Here is a 27,119-nt window from a genome sequence, read left to right as displayed (position 1 = left end):
GTGAACTTGAACAACTCTTCTGTCAAATAAAATCACCCCGAGCGACGTGTGTGTGTCATCATTCCTGCCAATCAGGTGGTTCTTCTTCCTTGACATGAATCCGTACTTACTGTAACCGGGTGTGACAGTCAACCCGTTTGCTTGCACAGAAGACTGCAGCATCTTGAATGACTTGGTTTATAGATTTACATGAACACCATGACATCCACTGTCAGTGGCGTCCACAGACTTTTTGAAGGGCAGGGGCGAAAAGAAGGGCACTTTAGCACACATTTTGGCTCCCAAGAGGGCACTTTAGCATGGGTTTTGGCTTCCAAAAGGGCACTTTAGCAAGCGTTTTGGCTCTTAAGAGGGCAGTTTATCATGTTTTAACCAGCCAAGGGGACAGTGTACATCACTGTCCACCATACTGTCTGCTACAAATGGTCCTAACAAAGACTGTGAAGCCAATTGAGTGTGTTGAAGTGAAAAACATATCTGGATGTGGTTGGACTACATTCTGTCACCAGGTAGATAAACCAGGAACACATATGTGGTTTTGATTTACTGTCAATGACTGGAATGAAAAAACAAAAACACAACCACAGGAATGCAGCTGTTCTTCATTCTGGTGCTTGATGGGAAAAGAACAACAGGAGACACTTTCTTTGGTAGCTAAACTTAAATGTCGATCCTTGGATCCTCTATATGAAGCAGGTTCGACTACATATTTTGATCAGTGAGCTCAAGACACTGAGACGAAGCCACATCCTCCACTGAACCTGACTTGATTCCTCTGATGACCAGCCGCCTGTAAGTACAACCAGATCCCTCTCTTGACTCCTTTACAGCTGAAGTATCCTCAGCCCTGCTGTTTTAAAGTCATTCGATTCACTTTGTGTCCATGCAGATGTTTAGTTGTGTTTTGTCATCATCGGTGGGGTAATCGGCCACGAGCACAGGAAATGAGCAGCTTTGAGAAGTTCAATAGATTCTTAGTGGGTGGATCAAGTAGAAACACTGATTTGGGGTAAGGATGGTTTCAGTCTAATAATGTATATGTGGGTGTATGTTGAGACCAGTTATCATCAGGCACTCTTTTGCTTTGGATCGACTCCTATACTTCTTTTTGGCAATGATTGTTTTGCTGTATGAAATTCTGTTTGACGTCTAAATGTAAACTAGTGGACGTGTGGCGCCACCTGTTGGACTTTAGGCTGCACGACAGAAGGGTTTTTTGGTCTGGTTGTGACATTGAGTATGGACAGGTGATCATTTCAGTGCACCCATTTAGTGTAACGTCTAGCAGTCCCTCAGTTCTAGGAGCAAGACATTTGAAGAAATACATAACATGTTAATGCAGACGGATTTCATGGATCATTTGGAAGAGAGAGGTATTCGGCCAGGCTGTGGGAGACGAGGGGGAAAAGAAATATACAAACTTCAATGAAATGGAGCTGCTGGATTTTTCTTTCTTTCTTTCTTTCTTTTTTTAAAGTTGACATTGTAACATGGATAGGCTGTTTGTGTCAGAAACTGGAGGCACAGACAGATGGTATGCAACAATTTGCATGGCTGCTATGGAAATGGATTGTCTACCTAATAAAATGAGATAAAATAACATTTTACCTTCAGGGGGAGAGTCAGCAGGAAAGATGAGCGACTCCAGGAAACGACCCCATGAAGAAGGGAAAGCTGCATCAGAGCGGAGGAAACAAAAAGGTAATATAGACTTCAGGTGAGGTAAAGGTTACTGTAGGCTGTTTAGGGGATAGAATACACAATGAGAAGTAAAAGAAGATGGACGATGGATGTGTCCATACAATAAACTTGCTGACAACAGCAGCAGCTCATCAGTAACTCCATATTATTTAAATATGTTCTTAATTATCTGTGATATTAATCATCCTGGTCTCCTGTTCCTCTGTATTTTGTTTTCTTAACATGTTCTTATCATATTGTAACATGTATAAATGAATGAAGATGGTGTAATAACACTGTGTTTTTCTTTCTGTGAAGTGACTCAGCCACAGAGACTTCACTATGGCCTTTATAATCAAGGAAACACATGTTACCTCAACAGCGTCCTGCAGGTTCTCTTCATGACCAAAGATTTCCACGACAGGTTTGAAACAGCTGCTTTCATCGGTAGCAAAGAAGCCAGACAATTATGACAAGTTTTAACAGAGAGCATTGTCTAGTGATACATCTGCTTCAATTCAAGGTTTCCTCATGTGAGGTTACGAGCTTCTCTAGGTCTCTAACATTAGGAAACATATACATGCTGGTAGTGTCCAAAGCTTGTAATCCAGTAAACTACCTTCTTCCTTAAGGTTGGATCCAAAATCAAAGTTTACAGACAAGGAGCTGAGGAAAACCTTTGAAAAACTGAAAGAAACAACATGTGGAACAGAAAACATTGCAAAGGTGTTTGAGATTAAAAATGGTAAGTTGAGCAGTGATCAATAGGACAAGAAGGACGTTCATATAGCAGCTGTATGTTGAGGTGGATTGAGTACACTGGATTAAATCTCATGAATCACTCTGCAGTTAATCAACAAAGTGATGCTGCTGAATGCCTGCAGTTTATCTTACAGAGGGTCAGCCCACTGGCCTCTGAGGTGAGCACTCAGTGAAGAAAAAGTGTAAGTTTAAGGTCAGTAAATGTGATTGTTGTATTGTAACTGATATATCTCTCTCAAGGTTTTCCAAGGAGAGCTGACATACTCAACAAAGTGCTCCGAAGGCCACGTCATCAATGACGAGACAAATCCTTTCTGGACTCTTCCACTGCCGCTGGAAGATACCAGTGATTCAACCTTCAGTGTGGTGAGCAGAAATTTCAGAGTCAAGAAGTCTGGAAGGAGGACAAATACATAAATAAATCTTTGCATTGTTTTTGATGATGCATTATTGACCCAGAGACACTCCGTGTGTTTGATTCATGCAATGCAAAAGTAGTCCTTAAAAGAACTGCCAATACCAAGATACCAAGATTCAGTGTATTTTCAGTGTGTTTTCAGTTTGCTTTATTTAATGCAGCAATTGTGTTTCTACAGGAAAGAGGCCTTAAGAGGATTCTCCAGACAAAAACATTCAGTGGAGACAACATGGTGTACTGCAACGAAAAGAAATGTAGAAGGAAAAGAGAGGCGACCAGTGTGAGTCTCCAAACACCCACCATGGCTTGAACAAAGGAGGATCATGGCTGATTTCACGTCAGCTTCTCTGAAAATACATGTGCATGCACGTAACATTTTGAGACGTCTTTTTTTGCAATGAAATAGCAAGACCAAGAGAAAATTGTCAAACGAGAAAGAAGGTTAGGTGACGTACATGTACGGCAACGATTTGCACAGGGGGACTATTATGATTGGTGGAACAATTGGGAAACTAAGATGATTGCTGTGATTTGCGGGACAGTGGTGGTGATTTCATAACATTGCAAGGTCGTTCAAAATACACGTGGGATTTGATTGATTGCAGCATCACAAATTAACGTGTTTCATGGGTTTTTTTTTTTTTTTTTTACAATGACACCTTTTGTGTTTTTTAGGGATGTGAGATTACAAAGTTCCCTCAGATCCTGATTCTTCTCCTCAAGAGATTTGCCATCGACTACAACACCATGTCACATTTCAAATCAGACTGCTGTGTGGAAGTGCCACGTGAATTACAGCTGAAGGCAAGAGAAAGTAGTTCTTGAGTTTTCATTTGAATGGTCTTAACTGCTTTTAAAATCTTTCATGTTTCTGACGGTGTTCTTCATTGTAGAACAAGACATACAAACTGTATGGGATGGTGGATCACATGGGCAGTATAAGTGGTGGACATTACACAGCCACCGTCCTGTCTGACGAGGACAACACCTGGTATGAGTTTGATGACGCTCATGTCAGAAAGGTGAGTGTCAGTTGTTACTCACACATCGGTCTGACAACCGTCATGGAATTGCAATTTTAAATCGATGTTTGTTGAACGTTGCCCTTGTTTTTCGCAGGTTAAAGAACAACCATTTGCACAAACCAGGACTCACAAGTACGTTCCGTTATTTCCCATTCGATCAAGTCTGACATAGTTGACAAAACAATCTTACCACAAGGTGTCAGGGCTTTTGATTGCTTCACAATGTCTAAGATATATTCTGTTATCTATCTAGAAATGTTTACTGTATGTTCTCTCAACCTTTTGCTGCTTTGTGCAAACAATAACTTTCAATATGACTGTTCAACAGTTCCTGCACTGCATATCTACTCTTGTACAGAGGTAAGATCACAAAATCACATCAAGCAATCCTCAAAACGTGTAGCATTTACAGATAATTAATCGATATATAACATTTTTGTCATCCTACTTGAAGCCTCGAGGAGTCAGAGAGACGAGGGGAGAGAGCGACAGGATGAAACCGGTCATCTGGATCAACAGATGGGACACAAAGTGGAACACAAAAGACAAATCAGGGAAAGTGCGAGGCATAAAGAAAACAGACCAGCTGAAGATAGAAAAGAGAGGGACAAAGAGTCATTCAGGCATTCCCACAGAGGAGAGGAGGGTCATCCAGAGCATGGAAGGAAAGCTTCGAGCTTCACCAGGGACCAGCACAGGGCCCCAGCAGAGACAGATGATTTCCTCCCTAAAAAACAACCCACAGCTTACTCCAGTAAACATCACCCGGACAGCAGGACAAGGTCAGATAAGAGGATACCAATGAGAAAAAAAGAGGAAGGTGAGGTGAAAATGTCTGCAAAATAAATGAACCCCCCTTTATTAAAAGTGTCTGTCTGAGGAATATAACTTGTGAATGTCTTGACTTTCCCACCAGACGTGAATTCTGCGCAACCCTGCGCATGTCCCGCGGACATCCTGAAGAATCCTCTTGTGATCGGTCTCATCGCTGTTGGTGCGGTTGTTCTTGCATTGATTGTGATCCTTCCTATTACACTAGCAACTCCGAACCAGCCTTGACAGAGAGAGCAGGGAACCCGTGATGTCAGCACTGGAGGTCGATACATAACTGTCAGTGAGCAACTTGATGTCAAGATGACAACATTTACTGCTATTAATCCACTGTTATACTTAATTATTGTATTCCAGTAACCCAATACAGTCTGTCAGTGTGCAGATTATTGAAATTTGGAGCAACATCCTGCACGTCAATAAACTTTATCGCCGCCTTATGTTTCTCTGTTGTTTCTCTCTAAGTCTTTATTCATTCCGTTGATTTTATATTTATTTTGTATTTTGTCATGTTTTATCATAATGCTTCTTTTAACATTGTCATTATGTGCGTAGCATAATCTGACCCATACACAAACATGTTTATAGTGTTAATTTTGTTTGAATGAAAATCATAATTTAGCCCTGTCAGCTGAACTCTGACAGGCCATCTTTTGTCCTTGTGGCCTTACCCTGACCTCCTCTGGCAGGACTGTAAATTGCACACGACAAGAAGGATTTGCTGGTTTTCTGAGGTCTGATATTTTAGTTGATTATACATGTCAGTCACTGCCCAGGATTGAGCCACTGACAACAATAATTGAAAAAGTGAAATGTCTTGAAACAAGTGCATATAGATTTTAGAATCTGTTTAGACACCCTGTTATTACTTAATAACATCACATTAATCAATTTCCTATATTTACATTTCGTATTAGAATGTTCTGACTATTATGCTCCATTACACTGTTTTTTCAATGCTTTTTAGCGCAGTTTAGCAACATTAAGCTGTCAAACTGTAGCTGAAAAAGCAAATGTGAAATGTGAGAGAGAAAGCTTCAATAAAGATGTATGTATGATTGTGGACAATTGGATTTTATTTGAAATTCACCACAACACAGATGGTCAATCACATTAATCTGGTTTGATAAACGAATAATGAAGAAAGGTACATATAGTTATGAATAACAATTTGCCACCTTGTACATCACTTATGTAACAAATATATTCTTGATTACTTTTATATCAGTGTGTTAATGTTACGAGTGGTTTGCATTTCGGAACATATATATGATACAAAACAGACCAGACTCCTCCTCACACTTCTTTTTAAATGTACTCAATATATCAAGAGGGTTGTCATTAGAAGAATATTTATCACAATAAACAACACTTGCCAAGTTGTCCTTTGGTGTTGTTTTTCTGACTTGTCACCTGGTGGAAGAGTAAACCAGAAATGAATTTCTCCAGACAGACATGCAATCTAACAGTAACAGTTACAAAAATGAGCAAGATCGAGCTCTGTCAAGGTTTGAGCACGACTCGAATATCTGATACACGGCAAAAATGCAATTGAATTGAAATTAGTAACGTTCTGACACTGAGGGTCAACTTTATGGTCAAGTGTCTTGTTCTTTCATCGTCCTACCTGCTTGTCTCTGTTCTGCTTGGTCTCGCTGGCCGTCTGACACTCTGTGCCTTCCAAGTGGAAGAAAAGTAACAGAATCAGTAATGAACTGTACTAGGATCAACGTCAGAGAAACAAAGTCTAAACGTCAACATGTATTACCAACTAATGTAACATTCCTAGGTTTTTATGTGTGGCTTGTCAGTTTAATTGACCAGTAGTTGGTAAGAAAGTTCTGAAGTGGCCTCACAGGGCTGCTGAGACTGTGGCTTTGATGTGAAGAGAAAATTATGTGATTGACGATGATCTTTAATATCATAGTCATGGCTGGAATGATTTCTTTAGGTACTCTTGTGATCCTACCTCTGTACATGAGAAGATACACGGTCGCAGAGCTGGTGAAAAATAATTCTGGAGTTATTATTTTGAACCAAACATCAAAAAAAAAAAAGGTGACAGCACACAGTAAACAATACTGTAAAGTGTATATCAGATTATCATGAACAAAATTCAATTAAATCAGTTTCATTACACGTACTTGTAAGGCCCGGTTTCTGCAAATGGCTGTTCTTTAACCTGCACCATACAGAAAAAATAACTGTCAACACATTTCCGTTTCTGTTGGTACATCACATTAATGGAATGGGTTTTTCACATATACTGTGTACTATCCTAACATGATACATTCAGTAATATCCTGCTTACCTTGTTGACATGTTCATCATTAAAGTCATACCAGGTGCTGTCCTCATTGGACAGGACGGTGGCTGTGTAATGTCCACCCCGCAGACTGCCCATATGATCCACCATCCCATACAGTGTGAATGTCTTGTTCTACAATGAAGAACAGAGATATATGAGAGTTTGAAAACAGCAAAAAAAAAATACAACTCACATATAACGAAACCTTTTCCTTGCCTTTAACTGTAATTCAGATGACACTTCCACACAGCAGTCTGATTTGACATGTGACCTGGTGCTGTAGTCAAAGTCAAATCTCTTGAGGAGAAGAATGAGAATCTGAGGAGCTTCCACCATCTCACTTTCCTAAATTACAACAAGAAACATTATTAAACACGATATCTTTTAATCTCAGTATTGATCAGTACATAATTTGACCATCTTACAGTTTGTGCTTTTAGTCTAGGATCAGAACTCACACTTGTTGCTTCTGTTTTCTTTTTACATTCATTGCAGTACACCATGTTATCTCCTGAGTATGTTTTGGCGTGGAAAATCCTTTCAAAGCTGTTTTGCTGTGAAAATACAAATGTTGTAATAAATCCCAATTTAGATCAAAATACTCACATCACATTAAAACACTGAACAAGAACTGTGAACTCTGTCTGCTCACCACACTGTAGGTTGTGTCAGGAGTATCTGTCAGTGACAGAGGGAGAGTCCAGAATGGATTTGTCTCTTCATTGATGATGTGGCCTTCTGAGCATTTTGTTACGTGAGTCATCTCTCCCTTGAAGACCTTTGCATAACAACGTCTATCGTCACACATCATTCTCATTTGCTTCTTCAAAATAACACAGTAGTTTTGTTGACTGCTCACCTCAGCGGCCTGTTGGCTGACATTATGTAAAATCATGTCCAGACATTCAGCTGCATCACGTTGTTCATACACTGCAAAAAGATACATTAAACTGAATCTAATATATCGATTTCATTGAAGTGCTTCAATACTGCCCAGCTTACCATTTTCAATCCTAAATGCTGTTGTGATGTTTTCTGTTCTGCATGTTTTTTTCTTCAGGTCGTCAAAGATTTTCCTCAATCGATGATCAGTGATTGTTTGTGGATCCAACCTTTAGGTAGACAATAGTTTCTCAGAGAATAGTGACTGTACACTGCTTGTATTAAAACGTGGTTGCCTGTTAATATTGTACATAGCATTTTGGTGACATTTATTTTATTCTCCTTGTTACAGATAAAAGCAGCTGATTCAAACCTGTTGTGGAACTCAGTGGTCATGGAGAGAACCTGCAGGACACTGTTGAGGTAACATGTGGCTCCCTGATTGATCAGGCCATGATGACGTCTGTCAGGATGATCAACTAAAAGAGAGAACAACACAGTGTTGTGACAACATTTCCATTCCTTTACAGTTCCTTCAGTTTTCTATTTTGGATTTGTGCTGTTGTTAAGACCTGGTCTTCACTCTACCTGTTGCCAGATGATTTAATCAGAACTATTTTGTACATAGTCCCGCCTCGCGGTTTTCCATGTGGATTTTACCAAGTTATCTAAATTAGTTTCTGCTCTTTTGCCTTCAGTATTCTACCTCGTTTCATCTACCAGCCACTCCGTTTCCAGTTTCAAGGCACAGTAACCATCTCAGAAAATATCACAGTTTCACAGAATCACAGTATAAGATATTACACGATCATTTTTATTTTCATTTTCAGCTACAATGACCCTCAGAGAAATGAAAACTGAAGGGGTTTTTTAGCTAACAAACAATTAATTATGATTTCACTAAATATTTTTTCCTGACAGACGTGAAATTTGACATAAATTTAAAATATATTAATTCTAACAACACCAGAAATCATTACCGTAGATAAGCATGCATTTCTGCACAATTCAGTAAAAATGATACACTGCTGCAGACCAACCAGCGTCTTTTATTTCTATACACATCATAGCATTGTGTCGAAAGAGGGGCTAACATCAGCCTGTTCAACCCAGAGTTGTTTCCACATTACAGCTGTTCGAAGACGGAGACAATGAATACCTTCAACTATTGGAGAGTCAATTGACATGTGAGAAAATGTAGACTGTATAAATTTATATCAAAGACAAGAGCCAGATGTTAGCAGGTGTTCACGTTTACTTTTCTTTCTTTTTTTTTACCAGTCTGTGTGTAAGTATGTCTGTGTTTTCTTTATTTTGTTACGAACAGTGTGTATATGTGGTGGGTGCAAATCTTTGGACCAGTCCTGACAACATGTCGACCTGGTCACCGTGAGCATGATGATGTTAGCATTTAGCCTCAAGAACAGCTGTGCCTCACACAGCTGCCATACCATAGTCAAAAGTTTCTACCTCTCACCAATAAATTCTCTGCGATGAGTTAAGTGATTTCCATGATTAGGATAGATAGATAGATAGATAGATAGATAGATAGATAGATAGATAGATAGATAGATAGATAGATAGATAGATAGATAGATAGATAGATAGATAGATAGATAGATCAAAAACTGATATCTCACCTGTTATTCTCTGTATCTCATTGTCATCCTCCTGCTCTTTGTTTTTCTTCTTTTCATTGTTAGTGTCCATTTCTACTTGATTCATTTCATCTTGTGTCAATTCATCCTGCTCGCTGATCTCACCGGGCATCAGAGACTCCATGGCTTTTAAGGGAAGAGAAGAAATGAAATATAACTAACAATGATCTGTTAATATTACATTCATGGTCTAAATGATTTCTTATGTATTGTTTTAATCCTACCTCTGTACATGAGAAGATATACAGTTGGGGAGCTGGTGAACAAAAATGAGAAAGTTAATGTTTGCAACATCCAACGAGCTGCCGGAGACACACAATGAACACTTTTGGACAATGTAACATTTTTGTTTTATTCATAATAATCAATAAATTATATGTCAAACATACTTGTAAGTCCTGGATTTTACAAACGGCTGTTCTCCAACCTGCACCATTCAATAAAAACAAACCAATGTCAACAAATTTAGCCATTTAGCTCGCTATCAGCAACACGGCTTCATGCAGCCCAGCTGAGCTCCACCTGTTTGCACATGATACATTCAGTAATATCCTGCTTACCTTAATGACATGTTCATCATCAAAATTGTACCAGGTGCTGTCCTCATTGGACAGGACGGTGGCTGTGTAATGTCCACCCTGTAGACCTCCTGTGTGATCCACCATCCCATACAGTTTGAACTTCTTGTTCTACAATGAAGAACAGAGATATATGAAAGAGTTTTAAAACACCTTGATAGAAAGAAAAAAAAATACAATTCACATATAAGGAAACAAAATGGACCTTGCCTTTAACTGTAATTCAGATGACACATTCACACAGCAGTCAGATTTGACATGTGACATGGAGCTGTAGTCAAAGTCAAATCTTTTGAGGAGTAGAGTCAGAATCTGAGGAGCTTCCACCATCTCACTTTCCTAAATAACACAAAAAACATTATTAAACACGATACCTCTTCATCTCAGTATTGATCAGTACATAATTTGACCATCTTAGAGTTTGAGGTTTAAATTTGAGGTCAAACTCACACTTGTTGCTTCTGTTTTCTTGTTACATTCATTGCAGTACACCATGTTATCTCCTTTGTATGTTTTGGTTTGCAAAATCCTTTCAACGTGTTTTTGCTGCAAAAATACAAATGTTGTAATAAATCCCAATTTAGATCAAGATAGTCACATCACATTAAAACACTGAACAAGAACTGTGAACTCTGTCTGCTCACCACACTGTAGGTTGTGTCAGGAGTATCTGTCAGTGACAGAGGGAGAGTCCAGAATGGATTTGTCTCTTCATTGATGATGTGATCTTCTGAGCATTTTGTTATGTGAGTCATCTCTCCCTTGAAGACCTTTGCATAACAACGTCTATCGTCACACATCATTCTCATTTGTCTCTTCAAAATAACATAGTAGTTTTGTTGACTGCTCACCTCTGCGGCCTGTTGGCTGACATTATGTAAAATCATGTCCAGACATTCAGCTGCATCACGTTGTTCATACACTGCGAAAAGACACATTAAAATGAATCTAAAATACTGATTTCATTGAAGTGTTTCAATACTGCCCAGCTTACCATTTTCAATCCCAAATGCTGTTGTGATGTTTTCTATTCTGCATGTTTTCTTCTTCAGGTCTTCAAAAATTTTCCTCAATCGATGATCAGTGATTGTTCGTGGATCCAACCTTTAGGTAGACAGTAGTTTCTCAGTGAATAGTCACTGTTTACTGCATGTACTAAAATGCTGTTGCCTGTTAATATTTTACATAATATTGTGGTAACATTTACTATACACCTTGTTACAGATAAAAGCAGCTGTTTCAAACCTGTCGTGGAACTCAGTCGTCATGGACAGAACTTGCAGCACACTGCTGAGGTAACATGTGGTTACCTGATTAATCAGGCCATGATGACGTCTGTCAGGCTGAACAACTAAAAGAGAAAAAAAACACAGTGCCATTTCCATTCCTTTACAATTGTTAGTTGATGTGATGTCACAGTCAGTCATTTTCTACTTTGGATTTGTGCTGCTGTTGATGATTTCATCAGAACTATGTTGTACATGGTCCTAGTGTCATTTTTTAATGACATTAATACAAAATAATTATTTACCGTAGATCAGCATACATTTCTGTAGAATGGTATTCAGCAAAACCAGTACGCTGCTGCAGATAAACCAACATCTTTTACTTTCATAAACATCATAGCATTGTGTCTAAAGAGGGGGTTAATATTACACACTCACATTACAGCTGTATAGAGATGGAGACAATAAATACCTGCGACTATTGCAGAGTCAACTGACATGGGAGAAAATGTAGACTGTATAGATTTACATTGAATAAAAGAGCCAGATGTTAGCAGGTGTATGTGGTTTTTTTTGTTTTTTTTTTTTTTACCAGTGTGATGACACACAGTGTGTCTGTGTGTATGTTTATTTAGTTATGAACAGTGTTTATATGGTGGCTGGACTCGGAGTGTTTTGTGGTCACAAACACAATCTTGTTTGGGTCCAACACAACCTGTGGGCCATCCCTGACAACATGTCGACCTGGTCACTGTGAGCATGTTGATGCTAGCGTTTAGCCCCAAGCACAGCTGTGTCTCACACAGCTGCCATACCGTAGTCAAAAGTTTCTACCTCTCACTGATCAGTTCTCTGCAGTGAATCAAGTGATTTCCACGATAAAGTTAAAGTGTTGATAATATACATATATATATTTATATATGTGTATGTGTATATACAGTATATATATCTGTAAAAAAAAAAAAACTACAAAAAAATAGAAAAACTGATATCTCACCTGTTTTTCTCTGTACCTCATTGTCATCCTCCCGCTCTTTGTTTTTCTTCTTTTTATCGCTTGTGTCCAGTTCTACTTGTCTTTCTTCTAGTGTCAATTCATTCTGCTCACTGGTCTCACCAGGCATCTGAGACTCTGTGGCTTTCAAGTGAAGAGGAAAAATGTAATATCACTAACAATGGTCTTATGGTCCAATAGTCTTAATATTTCATTCATGGTCTAAATGATTGCAGGTGTTACTGTTTTCTTTTCTTTCTTTTTTCTAACAGTGTGATACCACATAGTTTAGTTATTTATGATCAGTGTGTATATGGTGGGTGCACTTGGAGTGTTTTGTGGTGACAAACACAGTCCACAGTCTTGTTTGGGGCCAACAAAGCCCTGATATAATATATATAATAATAATCGATAGATAGATATAAGGGACGAACGGAGATCAAAAACTGATATCTCACCTGTTATTCTCTGTATCTCATTGTCATCCTCCTGCTCTTTGTTCTTCTTCTTTTCATTGTTAGTGTCCATTTCTACTTGATTCATTTCTTCTTGTGTCGATTCATCCTGCTCACTGATCTCACCGGGCATCTGAGACTCCAGAGCTTTCAAGTGAGGAGAAAAAATAAAATATATCTAACAATGGTCTGTTACTATTACATTTATGGTCTAAATGATTTCTCATGTATTCTTGTAATCCCACCTCTGTACATGAGAAGATATACAGTCCAGGAGCTGGTGAACAAAAATGTTAACGTTATTGTTTGCAACATACAACAAACTGCTGGGAATATACACTGAACACTTCTGGACAATGTTATATATTGTTCATTATTCATAAAAAAAATCAATAGAATATATGTCAAACATACTTGTAAATCCTGGATTTTACAAACGGCTGTTCTTCAACCTGCACCATTCAACAGAGACAAACCAATGTCAACAAATTTCCATTAATGTTTGAGCTTTATGTTGCTATGTTATGAATATGTAGCCAAGCTGCGACCTCTGGAACTAAAAAATGAAGCCAAGGCACAAGTACCAAAATCTGCAGTTTCTCAAATGGCCCCTTGAGGCTGGCTCCAAAAGCGAGTCAATCCTGAGAGACTCCCATATTAGAATTTACAGCAGAAATAAACATGTACATCCTGGTACAAAAACACTAAACTGAACAGAATATCTCCATTCACCGTACTGTGTGGCTGGGGAATTTTTTCCATATTTTTCACATCCAGTATAATCCTGCTCACCTTTTTAACTTGTTCGTCATGAAATTCATACCAGGTGTTGTCCTCATTGGACAGGATGGTGGCTGTGTGTTGTCCACCCGGTAGACTGCCTATGAGATTCACCATCCCGTACAGTTTGAACGTCTTGTTCTACAATGAAGAACACGTTCAGGTGAATCAAAAGATGTTAAAAGCAAATAAAAGAAACACCATTCAGAAGTTAATCACATATAATGAAAAACAATGTTCCTTGCCTTTAACTGTAATTCCGGTGGCACATCCACAGGACGGTGTGATTTGCCATGTGAATTTGTGTCAGGTCTCTTGATGAGTAGAGTCAGAATCTGAGGAGCTTCTACCACATCACTTTTCTAAATAACACAAGAAACATTATTAAATATAATATCCTTTCATCCCAGTATTGACCGGTACATAATTTGACCTGCTTACAGTTTGAGGTTTTCATTTGAAGTCAAAACTCACGCTTGTTTGCTCTGTTTTCGTTTTACATTCATTGCAGTACACCATGTCATCTCCTGTGGATGTTTTCGTGTGGAAAATCGTTTCAAAGCCGTTTTGCTGTGAAAATAAAAATGTTGTAATAAACTCCAAGTTAGATCCAAATACTCACATTAGATTAAAACACTGAACAAGAACTGTGAACTCTGTCTGCTCACCACACTGTAGGTTGTGTCAGGAGTATCTGTCAGTGACAGAGGGAGAGTCCAGAATGGATTTGTCTCTTCATTGATGATGTGGCCTTCTGAGCATTTTGTTACGTGAGTCATCTCTCCCTTGAAGACCTTTGCATAACAACGTCTATCGTCACACATCATTCTCATTTGTCTCTTCAAAATAACACAGTCATTTTTTTGACTGCTCACCTCAGCGGCCTGGTGGCTGACATTATCTAAAATCATCTTCAGACATTCAGCTGCTTCACGGCGTTCATTAACTGCAAGATGATACATTAAACTGAATCTGATATTTGATTTCATTCAAGTGTTTTAATACTGCTCAGCTTACCATTTTCAATCCCAAATGCTTTTGTTATTTTTGTTGTTTTACATGTTTTTGTCTTCATGTCTTCAAAGATTTTTCTCAATCGACGATCTGTTCGTAATTGTGGATCCAACCTTTAGGTAGACAACAGTTTCTCAGTGAACAGTGACTGTTTACTGCTTGTCTTAAAATGCTCCCTGATGGATATTTGTGCGTCTGCAATACTCAGGTGCACCCAAATAAGTAACATTATAGTCTGGTCCAGAGTTGCCTCATAACATTAAGCAGAAATTTGTGGTAACATTCATTTTACTCTTCTTGGTAAAGATAAAAACAGCTGTTTCAAACCTGTGGTGGATCTCAGTGGTCATGAAGAGAACCTGCAGGACACTGTTGAGGTAACATGTGGCTCCCTGATTGATCAGGCCATGATGACGTCTGTCAGGCTGAACAACTACAAGAGAGACAAACACAGTGTAATACACCATTTCTATTCCTTTATAATTATTAGTTATTTGGGGTGACCATTCTAGAAAAAAATAAAATTACATTCCATGCTATTTTATTTGAATTAATAATTTGCTTATGATGGTTGGCACAGACATTTATAGCCCACTGGTCCATATTAACAACTCATGGATGGATTTTCTGACTTTTCCTCAAATGCAGCTCACAGCTTACAGATTTTAACATGTCCTGTGTCAGCATCTCTTTGATGAAATGGTACGAAATTTTGTACGGACATCCATTCATGGTTCCCCAAACATGTATCCTCATGTCCCTGTTGATGTTAGCATTTAGCCCCAAGTATAGCTGTGCCTCACAAAGCTGCTAGCATAGTCAGAAGTCATCAGATATATTTCACTGTGATGAATTAACAGGTTTTCATGATAAGGTTAAATGGTTGGTTTATATTGATCAAAGACTGATATCTCACCTGTTTTTGTCTGTATCTCATTGTCATCCTCCTGCTCTTTGTTCTTCCTCTTTTCATCATTAGTGTCCATTTCTACATTATTCTTTTCTTCCAGTGTTGATTGATCCTGCTCACTGATCTCACTGGATATCTGTGACTCCATGGCTTTAAAGTGAGGAGAAAAAATTAAATATATCTACCAATGGTCTGTTGATATCACATTCATGGTATAAGTGATTTCTTATATATTCTTGTAATCCTACCTCTGTACATGAGAAGATATACAGTTCGGGAGCTGGTGAACAAAAATGTTGAGGTCATTGTTTGAAACATCCAACAAAATGCTGGCAATTTACAATGAACACCTCTGGACAATGTAATATATTTTTGATTATTCATAGAAATCAATGAAATATATGTCAAACATACTTGTAAGTCCTGGATGTTGCAAACGGCTGTTCTTCAACCTGCACCATTCAATAAAAACAAACCAGTGTCAACAAGTTTCCATAAATGTTTGAGCTTTATGTTGCTCTGTTACCAGTATGTACCCAAGCTGCGAACCCTGGGTCTAAAAAATGAAACCAAGGCACAAGTACCAAAATCTGAACTTATCAAATGACCCCTGGGGGCTGACTCAATCCAGGCAGACTACCATATTAGAATTTATAGCAGAAATAAACATATCAGCATCCTGGTACAAAGACACAAAACTGAACAAAATATCTCCATTCATGACCCTGTATGGCTAATGATTTTTTATATACCTAATTTGTTTGAATTATATTAAGAAGTCCCCCCAGGAGTCCGCGATCGCGGTATTTACCGCAGATTTCTCGGCCGTCCGCGGATTCAAAGACCTTCCGCACACTTTGCATGTAGTTTTCATCCCGGCCGCTAGATGTCGCTGTCAGATAGACTGGGCTCTAGACTCACAGCAGAAGTGCACGTTGATAATGAAAATAACTTCATTGTCAACGTGCAGTGAAGCAACAGACTCAAGTTTCCATCCGCCAGGTGAGTGAAGAACACCTGAATCATCGTAAAAAAAATAAATAAATAAATAAATAAATAAATAAACAAACAAAAAAAACTTGTCGCAGCTCTGAATGTACAGTCACAGTTTGAACTTAATCGCATGCCGTCAATCACTCCACGGCAGGAAGGCTGACTCACTGTGTAGAGAAACGTTCTGACGAGCAGCTCAGCCTGGTTCTGTTCACTGACACCAGAACTTCAGAGGAACTGGTTTCACTGCTGGTTCCTAAACCTTCACCCAAAGTTTGGTGAAAAGTTTTGCACTCTTTCTGTTGCAAATAAATCTGCCCAGCAGGGACAAAGAAAATATTGATGTTGATTATTCTAAAACCAGTACAATGTTGTACGGTGTTCTGGTATTGCAATTAATTTCATAAGAGGATATTTAATTCATTATTACATTTAAAAAAGTATGTTGGGTTTTTTTTTTTTATGTTTGCGGAATTTCAACTTTCAAGCCACGGAATCAAGAATTGCTTTCCTCAGAATCAGTTTAAACTTTTTCTCTGCAGATTCCTGGGGGGACTCATTAAGACTGAAAGTTATGCAATAATCAAGATTGTGACCGTTTTAAGCCATCCACTAGCCATCTAGCCAGCTGTCATCACCCAGGCTTCATGCAGCCCAGCTAAGCTCCACCTGTTTGCACATTTTCGCATTCAGTAAAATCCTGCTCACCTTTTTAACTTGTTCGTCATGAAACTCGTACCAGGTGTTGTCCTCATCAGACAGGATGGTGGCTGTGTGTTGTCCACCCTGTAGACTGCATATGAGATTCACCATCCCGTACAGTTTGAACGTCTTGTTCTACAGTGAAGGACACAGTCAGGTGAATTAAAAGATTTTGGAAGCAATTAAAAGAAACACCATTTAGATATAAATCGCATATGATAAATAGTAATGTTCCCTGCCTTTAAATGTAATTCAGGTGACACATCCACACAGCGATGTGATTCAAGAAGCGTCTCTGTGTCGTTTCTCTGAAGGAGCAGAGTCAGAATCTGAGGAGCTTTCACCGTCTCACTTTCCTAAATGACACAAGAAACATTATCAAACGCCATATATTTCAATCTCAGTATTGTTCAGCGTAGAATGTGAAATGCAGTCGGTTTGTGTTTTAAACCGAAGATCAAAACTTACTCTTGTTGGCCCTGTTTCCTTTTTACATTCCTTGCAGTACGAGACATTATCTCCCATGTATGTTTTGGTTTGGAATTTCTGTTCAAAGCTGTTTTGCTGTGAAAATACAAATGTTGTAATAAACTGAAAATAAGGTAACATTAAAACACTGAACAAGAACTCTGAACTCTGCTCACCACACTGTAGGTTGTGTCAGGATTATCTTTCAGAGACAGAGGGAGAGTCCAGAATGGTTTTGTCTTTTCGTTGATGATGTGGCCTTCTGGGCATTTTGTGACCTGGGTCATCTCTCCCTTGAAGAACTGAACATAACAATGTCTATCGTGACACATCATTCTCATGTGTCTTATCACAATAACATAGTCGTTTTTTTGACTGCTCACCTCAGAGGCCTGTGGGCTGACCTTATTTAAAATCATCTCCAGACATTCAGCTGCATCTCTGCGTTCATAAACTGATAAACAGTAAAAATTAAACATCAAACTGAACGAAATACATTGATTTTATTGAAATTTCTCAATACATACCATTTTTAATCCCAAATGTTGCTGTGACTTTTTTTGTTTTACATGTTTTCTTCCTCAGGCCTTCAAAGATTTTTCTCAATCGACTATCTGTTTGTGATTGTGGATCCAACCTTTAGGTAGACAAATGTCAGTGAATAGTGACTGTTTACTGGTTGTATTACAATACTGCATGATGGATATTTGTGGGTCTGAAATGCCCATATGCACCAAAACAAGTAACATTATCACCTGGTCCAGAGTTGTCTGTTAATATTTTACTTAATATTGTGGTAACATTTATTTTACGTTCCTTGTTACAGATAAAAACAGCTGTTTCAAACCTGTGGTGGATCTCAGTGGTCATGAAGAGAACCTGCAGGACACTGTTGAGGTAACATGTGGCTCCCTGATTGATCAGGCCATGATGACGTCTGTCAGGCTGAACAACTAAAAGAGAGACAAACACAGTATAATACACCATTTCCATTCCCTTACAATTATTGGTCAGTGAGGTGACCATTAAAGAAAACACCTTTATAGTCCATGTGATTTTTATATGACTCATTAATTTGCTTTCTTACAAAATTACACCAATGATGTCAATATGTTGCTCTTGAGTATTGTGCCTTTGAGAAAAGATGCTTTAACATTTCTATGTTTCTACATGTGGCTCATCTATTTAATGGATTGCCATGATGTTTGGCACAGACATTTATAGTCCACAGGTCCATATAAACAACTCATGCATGGATTCTCTGACTTTTTCTCAAATGCAACCAGCAGGTTAGAATTTTCACTTGTCCTGTGTCAGCACATGTTTGATGAATTGGCGACAAATGCTGTACAAATATCTATTCATAGTTAACAAAAAGTGTATCCTCATGTCCCTGTTGATGTTAGCATTTAGCCCCAAGTATAGCTGTGCCTCACAAAGCTGCTAGCATAGTCAAAAGTCATCAGATATATTTCACTGTGATGAATTAAGTGATTTTCATGAATAAGGTTATATGGTTGATCCATATTGATCAAAAACTGATATCTCACCTGTTATTCTCTGTATCTCATTGTCATCCTCCTGCCCTTTGTTCATCTTCTTTTCATTGTTAGTGTCCATTTCTACTTGATTCATTTCATCTTGTGTCAATTCATCCTGCTCACTGATCTCACCGGGCATCGGAGACTCCATGGCTTTTGAGGGAAGAGAAAAAATTAAATATAACTAACTATGGTGTGTTGATATTACATTCATGGTCTAAATGATTTCTTATATATTCTTGTAATCCTACCTCTGTACATGAGAAGATATACAGTTCGGGAGCTGGTGAACAAAAATGTCGACGTCATTGTTTGCAACATCCAACAAAATGCTGGCAATTTACAATGAACACCTCTGGACAATGTTATATAATTTTGATTATTCATGAAATTCAATAAAATACATGTCAAACATACTTGTAAGTCCTGGATGTTGCAAACGGCTGTTCTTCAACCTGCACCATTCAACAGAGACAAACCAATGACATAAAGTGTCCATTAATTTTGGAGCATTCTGTTGCCGTGTTATCAATATGCACCCAAGCAGCGAACTCTGGAGCTAAAAAATGAAGCCAAGGCACAAGCACCAAAAATCTGCAGTTCCTGAAATGGCCCCGTTTACATCCTGGTACAAAAACACTAAACTGAACAAAATATCTCCATTCATGACACTGTATGGCTGGTGAATTTTTATATAACTAATTTGTTTGAATCATATCAAGAACTACAGTTACGCATAATCAAGATTGTGACCGTTTAAAGCTATCCGCTAGCCATCTAGCTAGCTGTCAGCAACACGGCTTCATGCAGCCAAACTAAGCTCCACCTGTTTCCTCATTTTTAAATTAACCAACCAAACTGCTGAGATCATGCATGTGTACCATCCCAACATAATATGTCCAGTATAATTTTGCTTACCTTTTTAACTTGTTCGTCATGAAATTCATACCAGGTGTTGTCCTCATTGGACAGGATGGTGGCTGTGTGATATCCACCCTGTAGACTGCCTACAAGATTCACCATCCCGTACAGTTTGAACGTCTTGTTCTACGGTGAAGAACACAGTCAGGTACATTTAAAAAATTCAAAAGCACAAAGCGCCATTGAGATATGTCATATATACTGGAAAGTATTTTTTCTTACCTTTAACTGTAATTCAGGTGGCACATCCACGCAGCACTGTGATTTGACATTTGACTTTGTGTCGAATCTCTTCAGGTGTAGAGTCAGAATCTGAGGTGCTTCCACCATCTCACTTTCCTAAATAACACAAGAAACATTATTAAACACGGTATCTTTTAATCTCAGTTTTGATCAGTAGATGATTTAACCTGCTTAGAGTTTGTGGTTTTAAACTGATGATCAAAACTCACACTTGTTTGCTCTGTTTTCCTTTTACATTTATTGCAGTACACCATGTTATCTCCTTTGTATGATCTGGTTTGGAAATTCTTTTCAAAGATGTTTTGCTGTGGAGATACAAGTGTTGTTATAAATTCCATATTAGATCAGAATACTCACATCACATCAAAACACTGAATAAGAACTGTGAACTCTGTCTGCTCACCACACTGTAGGTTGTGTCAGGAGTATCTGTCAGTGACAGAGGGAGAGTCCAGAATGTTTTTGTTCTCTCATATATGTGGCCTTCTGCGCATTTAGTGATGTGAGTCGTCTTTCCCTTGAAGACCTTTGCATAACAACGTCTTTCATCACACATCATTCTCATTTGTCTCTTCACAGTATCAAAATAGTTTTTTTGAAGTGCTCACCTCAGCAGCCTGTGGGCTGATCTTATTCAGAATCATGTCCAGACATTCAGCTGCATCACGGCGTTCATCGACTGCAAAATGATACAGTAAACTGAATCTAATATTTGATTTCACTGAAGTTTCTCAATACTGCCCAGCTTACCATTTTCAATGCCCAATGTTGCAGTGATTTTTTTTGTTCTGCATGTTTTCTTCTTCATGTCTTCAAAGATTTTTCTCAATCGACTATCTGTTTGTGATTGTGGATCCAACCTTTAGGTAGACAATAGTTTCTCAGTGAATAGTGACTGTTTACTGCTTGTATTAGAATGCTTCATGATGGATATTTGTGGGTGAAATGCCCATATGCACCAAAACAAGTAACATTATACATACAACATTATCACCTGGTCACCAGTTGCCTGTTAATATTGTACATAATATTGTGGTAACATTTATTTTACTCTCCTTGTTACAGATAAAAGCAGCTGATTCCAACCTGTGGTGGATCTCAGTGGTCATGAAGAGAACCTGCAGGACACTGTTGAGGTAACATGTGGCTCCCTGATTGATCAGGCCATGATGACGTCTGTCAGGCTGAACAACTAAAAGAGAGACAAACAAAGGGGCATTGCAACATTTCCATGTACTTTTGGTAAATAGTCTTGAAATGGTCACCTACCACTAAAGAAAAACTGTTTATTCCATAGCATAGTTTTATGATTCATCGTTTAAATCTCAGATAATATAGTATTATTTCATTTGTCCATATATATACTTGTGCTTTGTGCAGCAGATGCCGGGTCTAATGTTAAAATTCATACATATTCTCACTTTGGAACTAGTCACTTATTGAGCAAAACCCATATCTGAATGAATGACAGAAAAAAAAATCTAACACATCTCAACATTTTTTACAGCCTGTTGTTGTTTTCTTTTTCTTGGAATGAGTACAGATCACTCCGTGTCTCTTCATCTTTGCAGCATATTGTTTTACTCAGAGTTCCAAGATGCCATCTTTACATTTCACATTTTGTTACTTTAATCATGTTTAATCACTTCTTTATAACCCCGACTCTCCTCCACTCTGAGGGTTGAATTATTCTTCTTTCACCCCATTTGTATCTGGTCGCCACCAACATCAGTGACCATTCATTCACCACTCAGTGACATCTCCATTCATCTCTCCGTCATCAGGAAAAAGTCATTTATTCAGTGATTCATTTTGCAAAGAACTATTCTTATTAAAGTTAGAATTTCATGTTTTCAGCTCATCTGTTACATTTCAGAGATGTAAACAACACTTACCCAGTTCTTGTCCAGCTGGTGCATCTTCTGATTATAAACAAAAATATGTTAGTGTAGTGAAGGTCTAAAATATACATTCATATATATTTGGTTGAATAAAATATTGAAGATTAACATTAAAGTGTATAAATTATCAAGTCTCTGTTCAGGTCAGTATTTTGTGGTGGAAGCTTATCATTGGGTCAAAAGACAGGGTCTCTTATTGAACCTATTTATTGGACCATAAATATTTAAGATTGTAGTTGTAGTGTTGGCAATCTTTGGCTTTTATTTATGTAATCTTTTTCTACATCCACACAATGATCTTCAGTACCTTGTTCAGCCTTGTCTTCCTCTTTGTCCTTTCGCGTCTGCTTTGGTTTACTCATCACGATGTCCTTTATTGTATTAAGTAGAAGAACGTTCTTCCATCTCAGCAGCTGTTGCACAGATTTGGCAATTATTCAGTTTTATGTCCTGACACGTTCCTCTGACTTATACATTTTACCATGAAATTAATTCTCAATACACATTTCACGGCTCTTCTCTCTTTTAACAACATAGCAAGCAACACATACAAACTAAATGCAAGCTACATTTCATTTTGAAGCTCAAATGTCCTCGTGTTTCACCCAGTGGTGAAGTACAGTGAGCTGCACCTCCTCCTCAGCACTTTGTTGAAACATAATGCAGTAACCAAAACAGGAAGAGGAGAGTGGAGATAAGAAACTTTATATTCTAAACTCAACACTGTGTTTATTATCTATGAACATCATTTTTAAATGTATAAATTACATTGCTCTTCCATAATTGCGAGACAGAGAAGTAAATGACCTTTGATAAACGAAGTGCACTCATGCATTTATGACCCATACGTTACGGAATACACAGTGAATGACTACTATAAATAATGTAACTTCATAGGCTGTTTTGTACTGCAAACAAAAGAGATAGAATGGAAACACTTACCAGTATATGATGATCTTGTAATGAAATTGGTATTGTAGAAGAAGCTCTATAGCACAAGTCCTACTTTCATTTGTTTCACAGGCGGCTATCACTTGCCTGACCTGTGGCTTAGTCACATAACAGTGTCGTAAAACTACAGAAAATCAATGGCGTGAAGAAAAGAGGCTCCACCAACAACTATGATTGGCCCTGGAGTCCTGTGGTCCAAAACTATGGATTTTTAAATTCAAGACTCTAACCCTACTTACAGAACTTATCAATGTATATAAAGTTGTATATAAAGTATATAAAGTATATGTATATATAAAGTTGTGACATCTTCCCAACATGAGATTTCATATTGTTGAGAATACAGCAGCCCTTTGCTAAGTACTTCCTGAATGGGTTATGCAGGAGCAACATTAGTTTGTGCTCTTTTATGATTCAATGGTATAATTATAACATATCAATTAAATATTTTTTTTCAAATAATGTCTTTGTATCTCAATGTGAATTCAGCCTCTTGCCAGCTTTAAATAACGAGAACTTGAACATATACTGTAATGTGGAACAATATCACTCAACATTAGAATTACTTTCTTTGTTCAACAATTGAAATACCTGATTAGACAAGGTCTACTTCAAATGATCTGTTGCCTCATCTCTTGTTACGGTATGCAGTCATTTTAAGCCGCCTTATATCTTTACTGAATCTGGTCAGATGACATTTCATTGTTTCATCATCAAGTCTTTTTCACCAGTCATTTGTTTGGTTTAGCTCATGCCTGGTCCCTGTTGTCAGAAAAGTTGGGAACCCCCTGCTGACAATATACTGTAGATAAGAGTCACTAGACTCTGTGTAACCTTGTTTTTTTCCAGGCAGTTTAGGGTACATGCTATCAAGAACGCAGGATGGTAAAACATTAGATAGCGCTGTCCTGAATATGTGATGCGTGAACATTATGATACTCAAAGTCGTAAAAATACCTCCGACATGACCTCGTCATTCCTGGCAGTACAGTAAACATGCTGACAACCACGTTGGGTGTTTAAACATTAAAAGGAGCTGTCCCGAATATGATATATTACCAAATTATGATTTATATCTTGTCATTCCTGGCAGTAAAGTGTACATGCGGACTAGCACGCAGGACCATAAAACATTAAAGAGAGCTGAACTCTCAATGATCCTGTTTGAAGAGTATGTTAAACATACAAAACAGCTGAGATCCATATCTAGAGTTTTATCTTGTGCTGTATTTGTATTCAGTTCCTTGAATGAACAAAGGTTGTGCACACAGACACGAGCTTGCACTTAAAGGAGCTGCTCTGCTGGTTGAACGCTGTTACCAGGGAGACTTTCATAAGAGTTACTGAAGCACAAGTGACATATAGGGTGGGTGTCCATATATGAGCATCCATTAATGAAGTTTAATTACACAGATGTGTCACATACTTTATCCAGTATAGTTTGCTTTGACATAAATTCACATAAGATTTGAGCCACTGATTGATGCAAAAGGCATTACATCATCCTCCCTGAAATGTCCAGATAATGGAATAGGAACCCAGTAACTATAAAAAAAACTTCCAGTCTTCCAAACCATCTTGTTCGGCACATGGAGATACAAACCAACAATGTTTTTCTTTAGTTTTCATTTCATTTTACAGGAAAAACATCAATGTCAGGTTCGGAAAAAAAAAAAAAAAAAATCTACCAAAAAATGTAAACAATAAAATAGCATTTGAAATGAACAGATTGAATAAATATCGTAAAAATCGTTCTTAACAAATGACAATGAACCAAGTTTCAAAGTGAAACTTTGAAGAAGAAATACTTGATGTCAGTGTTTCAGTTTTACAAAGAAGGATGTAAGTGCAAAAATATCTCAGACTCTGTTTATAAAAGTTGGTTGGGTTGAGCTCCTCTCTGAGTAAAAACAGTTATGATATTGACAACATGAAGAACATTTTCCAAAAAACTCAAGAAAAGAAAAAGAAAAGAAGTTGTGTTTTGATTAGTTCAGAGTGTAAAATAAACAGAATTATGTCCTCTCCCACACAGGTATGGAGGTCTGCCTGGGTGCCACACCAGTTGGGCAAGGACTGTACGGATTTATTTTCAGACACTCTTTAGTGATCTTCAGGCACACAAAACAAAATTTCACCCTACATCGATGACAGATCACGCTTTTACACTGAGTTTTATTATGCTCCACCAGCATACCACAGGTGGGACAGGCTCGGATGCAGGGACAGCCGTTGACGCCCTTCACATCCTCAAAGACGATATCTGGACAGTTTTTCAATGTGTTCAAAGGATCTGGGCAGCCGTCATTGTCACAGCGGTCTGAGCGAGGAGCCGGACCTTTCCATTCCCTCAGACACTGCCAGCAGAACCTATAAGTCCTTCTCTTGCTGGCTGTGCACACCGAGCACTCTACATTCAGATTGGAGAGGTCATTTCTCACCACACGAGAATTGCAACCAGGACACTGCGAGAAGAATAACGAATAAGATGTTTTTAAATTTGCTGTTGTAGTCGCATGCACCACTACTTATTGTTAACAAGGAAATCTGAATTCTTAAATTCTTAAAATAGAATATACTCACTTCTTTGATGTCCAAGAAATCCTTGGCAGCATTAAGGAATATTTTCTTCTCAAATTCTTCCACTTCTTCTGGAGTCAGAAGAGCCATCTTACAAACTTCCTCAAAGGACCACTCACGATCACAGTTACCACACTCGAATCTGCATTCACCCTTAAAAAGAAAGTAAAAAACTTTAAAATCTGGAAAAGTAAATATTGGCAAATTCGTCAGCAGCAGCAACTATTGCTGTTCTGGTGTGTTGCTCTTAAACAACAACAAGGTCAAGTTCGCAGTATATCTGCCCAGAGAAAAGTTTTGGATTTAACTGAACTCAGTATTTCTCTCAGTGCTAAATGAAACTCGTTTCTTCTATCAGTTGATGACTCACATCAAAATAGTGGAATCATTTGTTTTTATTATAATTACATAAAATGTTGAAGGTATAAACGTCATACCTGTTCCAACAACCAGCCACACCAGTCGGTCAGAGACATCGGAGTGACGGCGTGACCGCAGGACATCTTCGCTCTGAGGGACTTGTAGTCGTTACCCAAAACTGTGAGACACACAGGTTGATAAGTGCAGTTTTATAGGTTTCAAAAGGACTTTAGATTCAGTCGCAGGTAATAAATAGTCTACATTGCCGTTTTAGGTTGTAGAACCTGTCAGATTTGGCCACTTACAGTCCATTTCATCCTCTCCATCTACAAATTGAAGCGTGACACTCGTAACACTTCTCCTCCTCGTCACTTGTCGAACTGTTGCTTTCTTCAAAACTTTCTTCATATTGCGGTTCCTGAGAGTCATTAGGCTCACTGGTCGTTTTTATTTTTCTCTGTTTCTTCTTCTTCCCCTTGGTTGACAATTTGCCTCCCATGTTGATTAAGCACGTTTTCAATCAGATGAAACACCGACTGGTGACTACCTGGCTTATTATAATGAGGCATTCAGGTGTTCCGCGAAGTCATGTGATTTAGGATCTTGCAGCAGGGACCATAAAAATAAAATGGGCTTAATTCCATATTTACTTTGGCAAAGCTAGTGAGTTCAGGACACTGAGAGGAAGCCACATCCTCCACTAAACCTGACTGATTTCATTAAAGATGAACCATCTGTAAGTATTACCACATTTTTCTCTTTATTTCTTTACAACTAAAGTATCCTCAGTCTTGCTGTTTTCTGGTCACTCAGTTAGTTTTTGAGTGTATGCAGATATTTGTTATGTTATGGTCAGTAATCAGTCTGAACTGTCAATCGCAGCTTGGTTAAAAATTGTTAGAATACGACACCCAGTGTACCCAGAGACAAATAAGTGT

The 27,119-nt window shown here is 38.2% G+C and overlaps 4 protein-coding genes and 1 long non-coding RNA gene across 7 annotated transcripts in view; 3 read left to right on the top strand and 2 right to left on the bottom strand.

Moving 5' to 3' along the window:
• The window catches only part of LOC119027676 (ubiquitin carboxyl-terminal hydrolase 17-like protein D), an 85,779-nt gene that overhangs the window by 10,025 nt on the left and 48,635 nt on the right, over positions 1–27,119 (top strand). The window contains exons 1-4 of one of the 2 annotated variants that reach the window (XM_037113084.1): positions 1,947–2,104; positions 2,313–2,425; positions 2,530–2,600; positions 2,683–2,808. The exons of the other annotated variant lie outside the window; for it this stretch is intronic. Coding sequence (XP_036968979.1) covers positions 1,953–2,104; positions 2,313–2,425; positions 2,530–2,600; positions 2,683–2,808 — 462 coding nt within the window. The 5' untranslated portion in view covers positions 1,947–1,952. Of the gene's footprint in view, positions 1–1,946; positions 2,105–2,312; positions 2,426–2,529; positions 2,601–2,682; positions 2,809–27,119 lie in introns of those variants that run through there. 2 annotated transcript variants of the gene reach the window in all.
• LOC119027675 overlaps positions 1–27,119 on the bottom strand; it is a 125,810-nt gene that overhangs the window by 77,022 nt on the left and 21,669 nt on the right. Inside the window, exons 22-50 of the mRNA XM_037113080.1 lie at positions 19,643–19,680; positions 19,477–19,508; positions 19,235–19,378; positions 18,532–18,637; positions 18,212–18,321; positions 18,068–18,138; positions 17,861–17,986; positions 17,685–17,780; positions 17,456–17,572; positions 17,223–17,351; positions 15,936–15,973; positions 15,770–15,801; positions 15,528–15,671; positions 14,939–15,044; positions 14,615–14,724; positions 14,473–14,543; positions 14,266–14,391; positions 14,072–14,167; positions 13,843–13,959; positions 13,610–13,738; positions 13,232–13,269; positions 13,063–13,094; positions 12,821–12,964; positions 12,366–12,506; positions 11,388–11,493; positions 11,137–11,246; positions 10,994–11,064; positions 10,787–10,912; positions 10,593–10,688 (exon numbers count right to left, since the gene is read on the bottom strand). Of these exons, the coding sequence (XP_036968975.1) occupies positions 10,593–10,688; positions 10,787–10,912; positions 10,994–11,064; positions 11,137–11,246; positions 11,388–11,493; positions 12,366–12,506; positions 12,821–12,964; positions 13,063–13,094; positions 13,232–13,269; positions 13,610–13,738; positions 13,843–13,959; positions 14,072–14,167; positions 14,266–14,391; positions 14,473–14,543; positions 14,615–14,724; positions 14,939–15,044; positions 15,528–15,671; positions 15,770–15,801; positions 15,936–15,973; positions 17,223–17,351; positions 17,456–17,572; positions 17,685–17,780; positions 17,861–17,986; positions 18,068–18,138; positions 18,212–18,321; positions 18,532–18,637; positions 19,235–19,378; positions 19,477–19,508; positions 19,643–19,680 (2,802 nt within the window). The remainder of the gene's footprint in view (positions 1–10,592; positions 10,689–10,786; positions 10,913–10,993; positions 11,065–11,136; positions 11,247–11,387; positions 11,494–12,365; positions 12,507–12,820; positions 12,965–13,062; positions 13,095–13,231; positions 13,270–13,609; positions 13,739–13,842; positions 13,960–14,071; positions 14,168–14,265; positions 14,392–14,472; positions 14,544–14,614; positions 14,725–14,938; positions 15,045–15,527; positions 15,672–15,769; positions 15,802–15,935; positions 15,974–17,222; positions 17,352–17,455; positions 17,573–17,684; positions 17,781–17,860; positions 17,987–18,067; positions 18,139–18,211; positions 18,322–18,531; positions 18,638–19,234; positions 19,379–19,476; positions 19,509–19,642; positions 19,681–27,119) is intronic.
• On the top strand, positions 3,703–6,069 carry LOC119027697 (cytoplasmic dynein 2 intermediate chain 1-like). The gene is made up of 5 exons (XM_037113118.1): positions 3,703–3,882; positions 3,980–4,017; positions 4,214–4,245; positions 4,340–4,705; positions 4,802–6,069. Exons 1-5 carry the CDS (start codon positions 3,778–3,780, stop codon positions 4,942–4,944), a joined length of 684 nt encoding a protein of 227 aa, XP_036969013.1. The 5' UTR covers positions 3,703–3,777; the 3' UTR covers positions 4,945–6,069.
• LOC119027700 lies at positions 16,342–25,571 on the top strand. 2 transcript variants are annotated; one of them, XR_005077474.1, is made up of 5 exons: positions 16,342–16,523; positions 18,511–18,581; positions 20,198–20,294; positions 21,455–21,525; positions 25,434–25,571. It is a non-coding gene; the product is annotated as an uncharacterized LOC119027700 (long non-coding RNA). The 2 variants fall into 2 exon arrangements; XR_005077475.1 differs by lacking the exon at positions 25,434–25,571 and adding an exon at positions 25,277–25,413.
• Positions 24,602–26,518, bottom strand: LOC119027696 (probable E3 ubiquitin-protein ligase RNF144A-A). The gene is made up of 4 exons (XM_037113117.1): positions 26,487–26,518; positions 26,259–26,359; positions 25,825–25,974; positions 24,602–25,706 (listed from the first exon to the last, which is right to left on the bottom strand). The coding sequence occupies exons 1-4, from the start codon at positions 26,491–26,493 to the stop codon at positions 25,257–25,259; spliced, it is 708 nt and encodes a 235-aa protein (XP_036969012.1). The 5' UTR covers positions 26,494–26,518; the 3' UTR covers positions 24,602–25,256.

The sequence above is a fragment of the Acanthopagrus latus genome, chromosome 10 (assembly GCF_904848185.1).
Source record: "Acanthopagrus latus isolate v.2019 chromosome 10, fAcaLat1.1, whole genome shotgun sequence".
Classification (NCBI taxonomy): Eukaryota; Metazoa; Chordata; class Actinopteri; order Spariformes; family Sparidae; genus Acanthopagrus; species Acanthopagrus latus.
The sequence above is the reverse complement of the archived record's forward strand: the minus strand, read 5'-3'. Positions and strand labels throughout refer to the sequence as shown.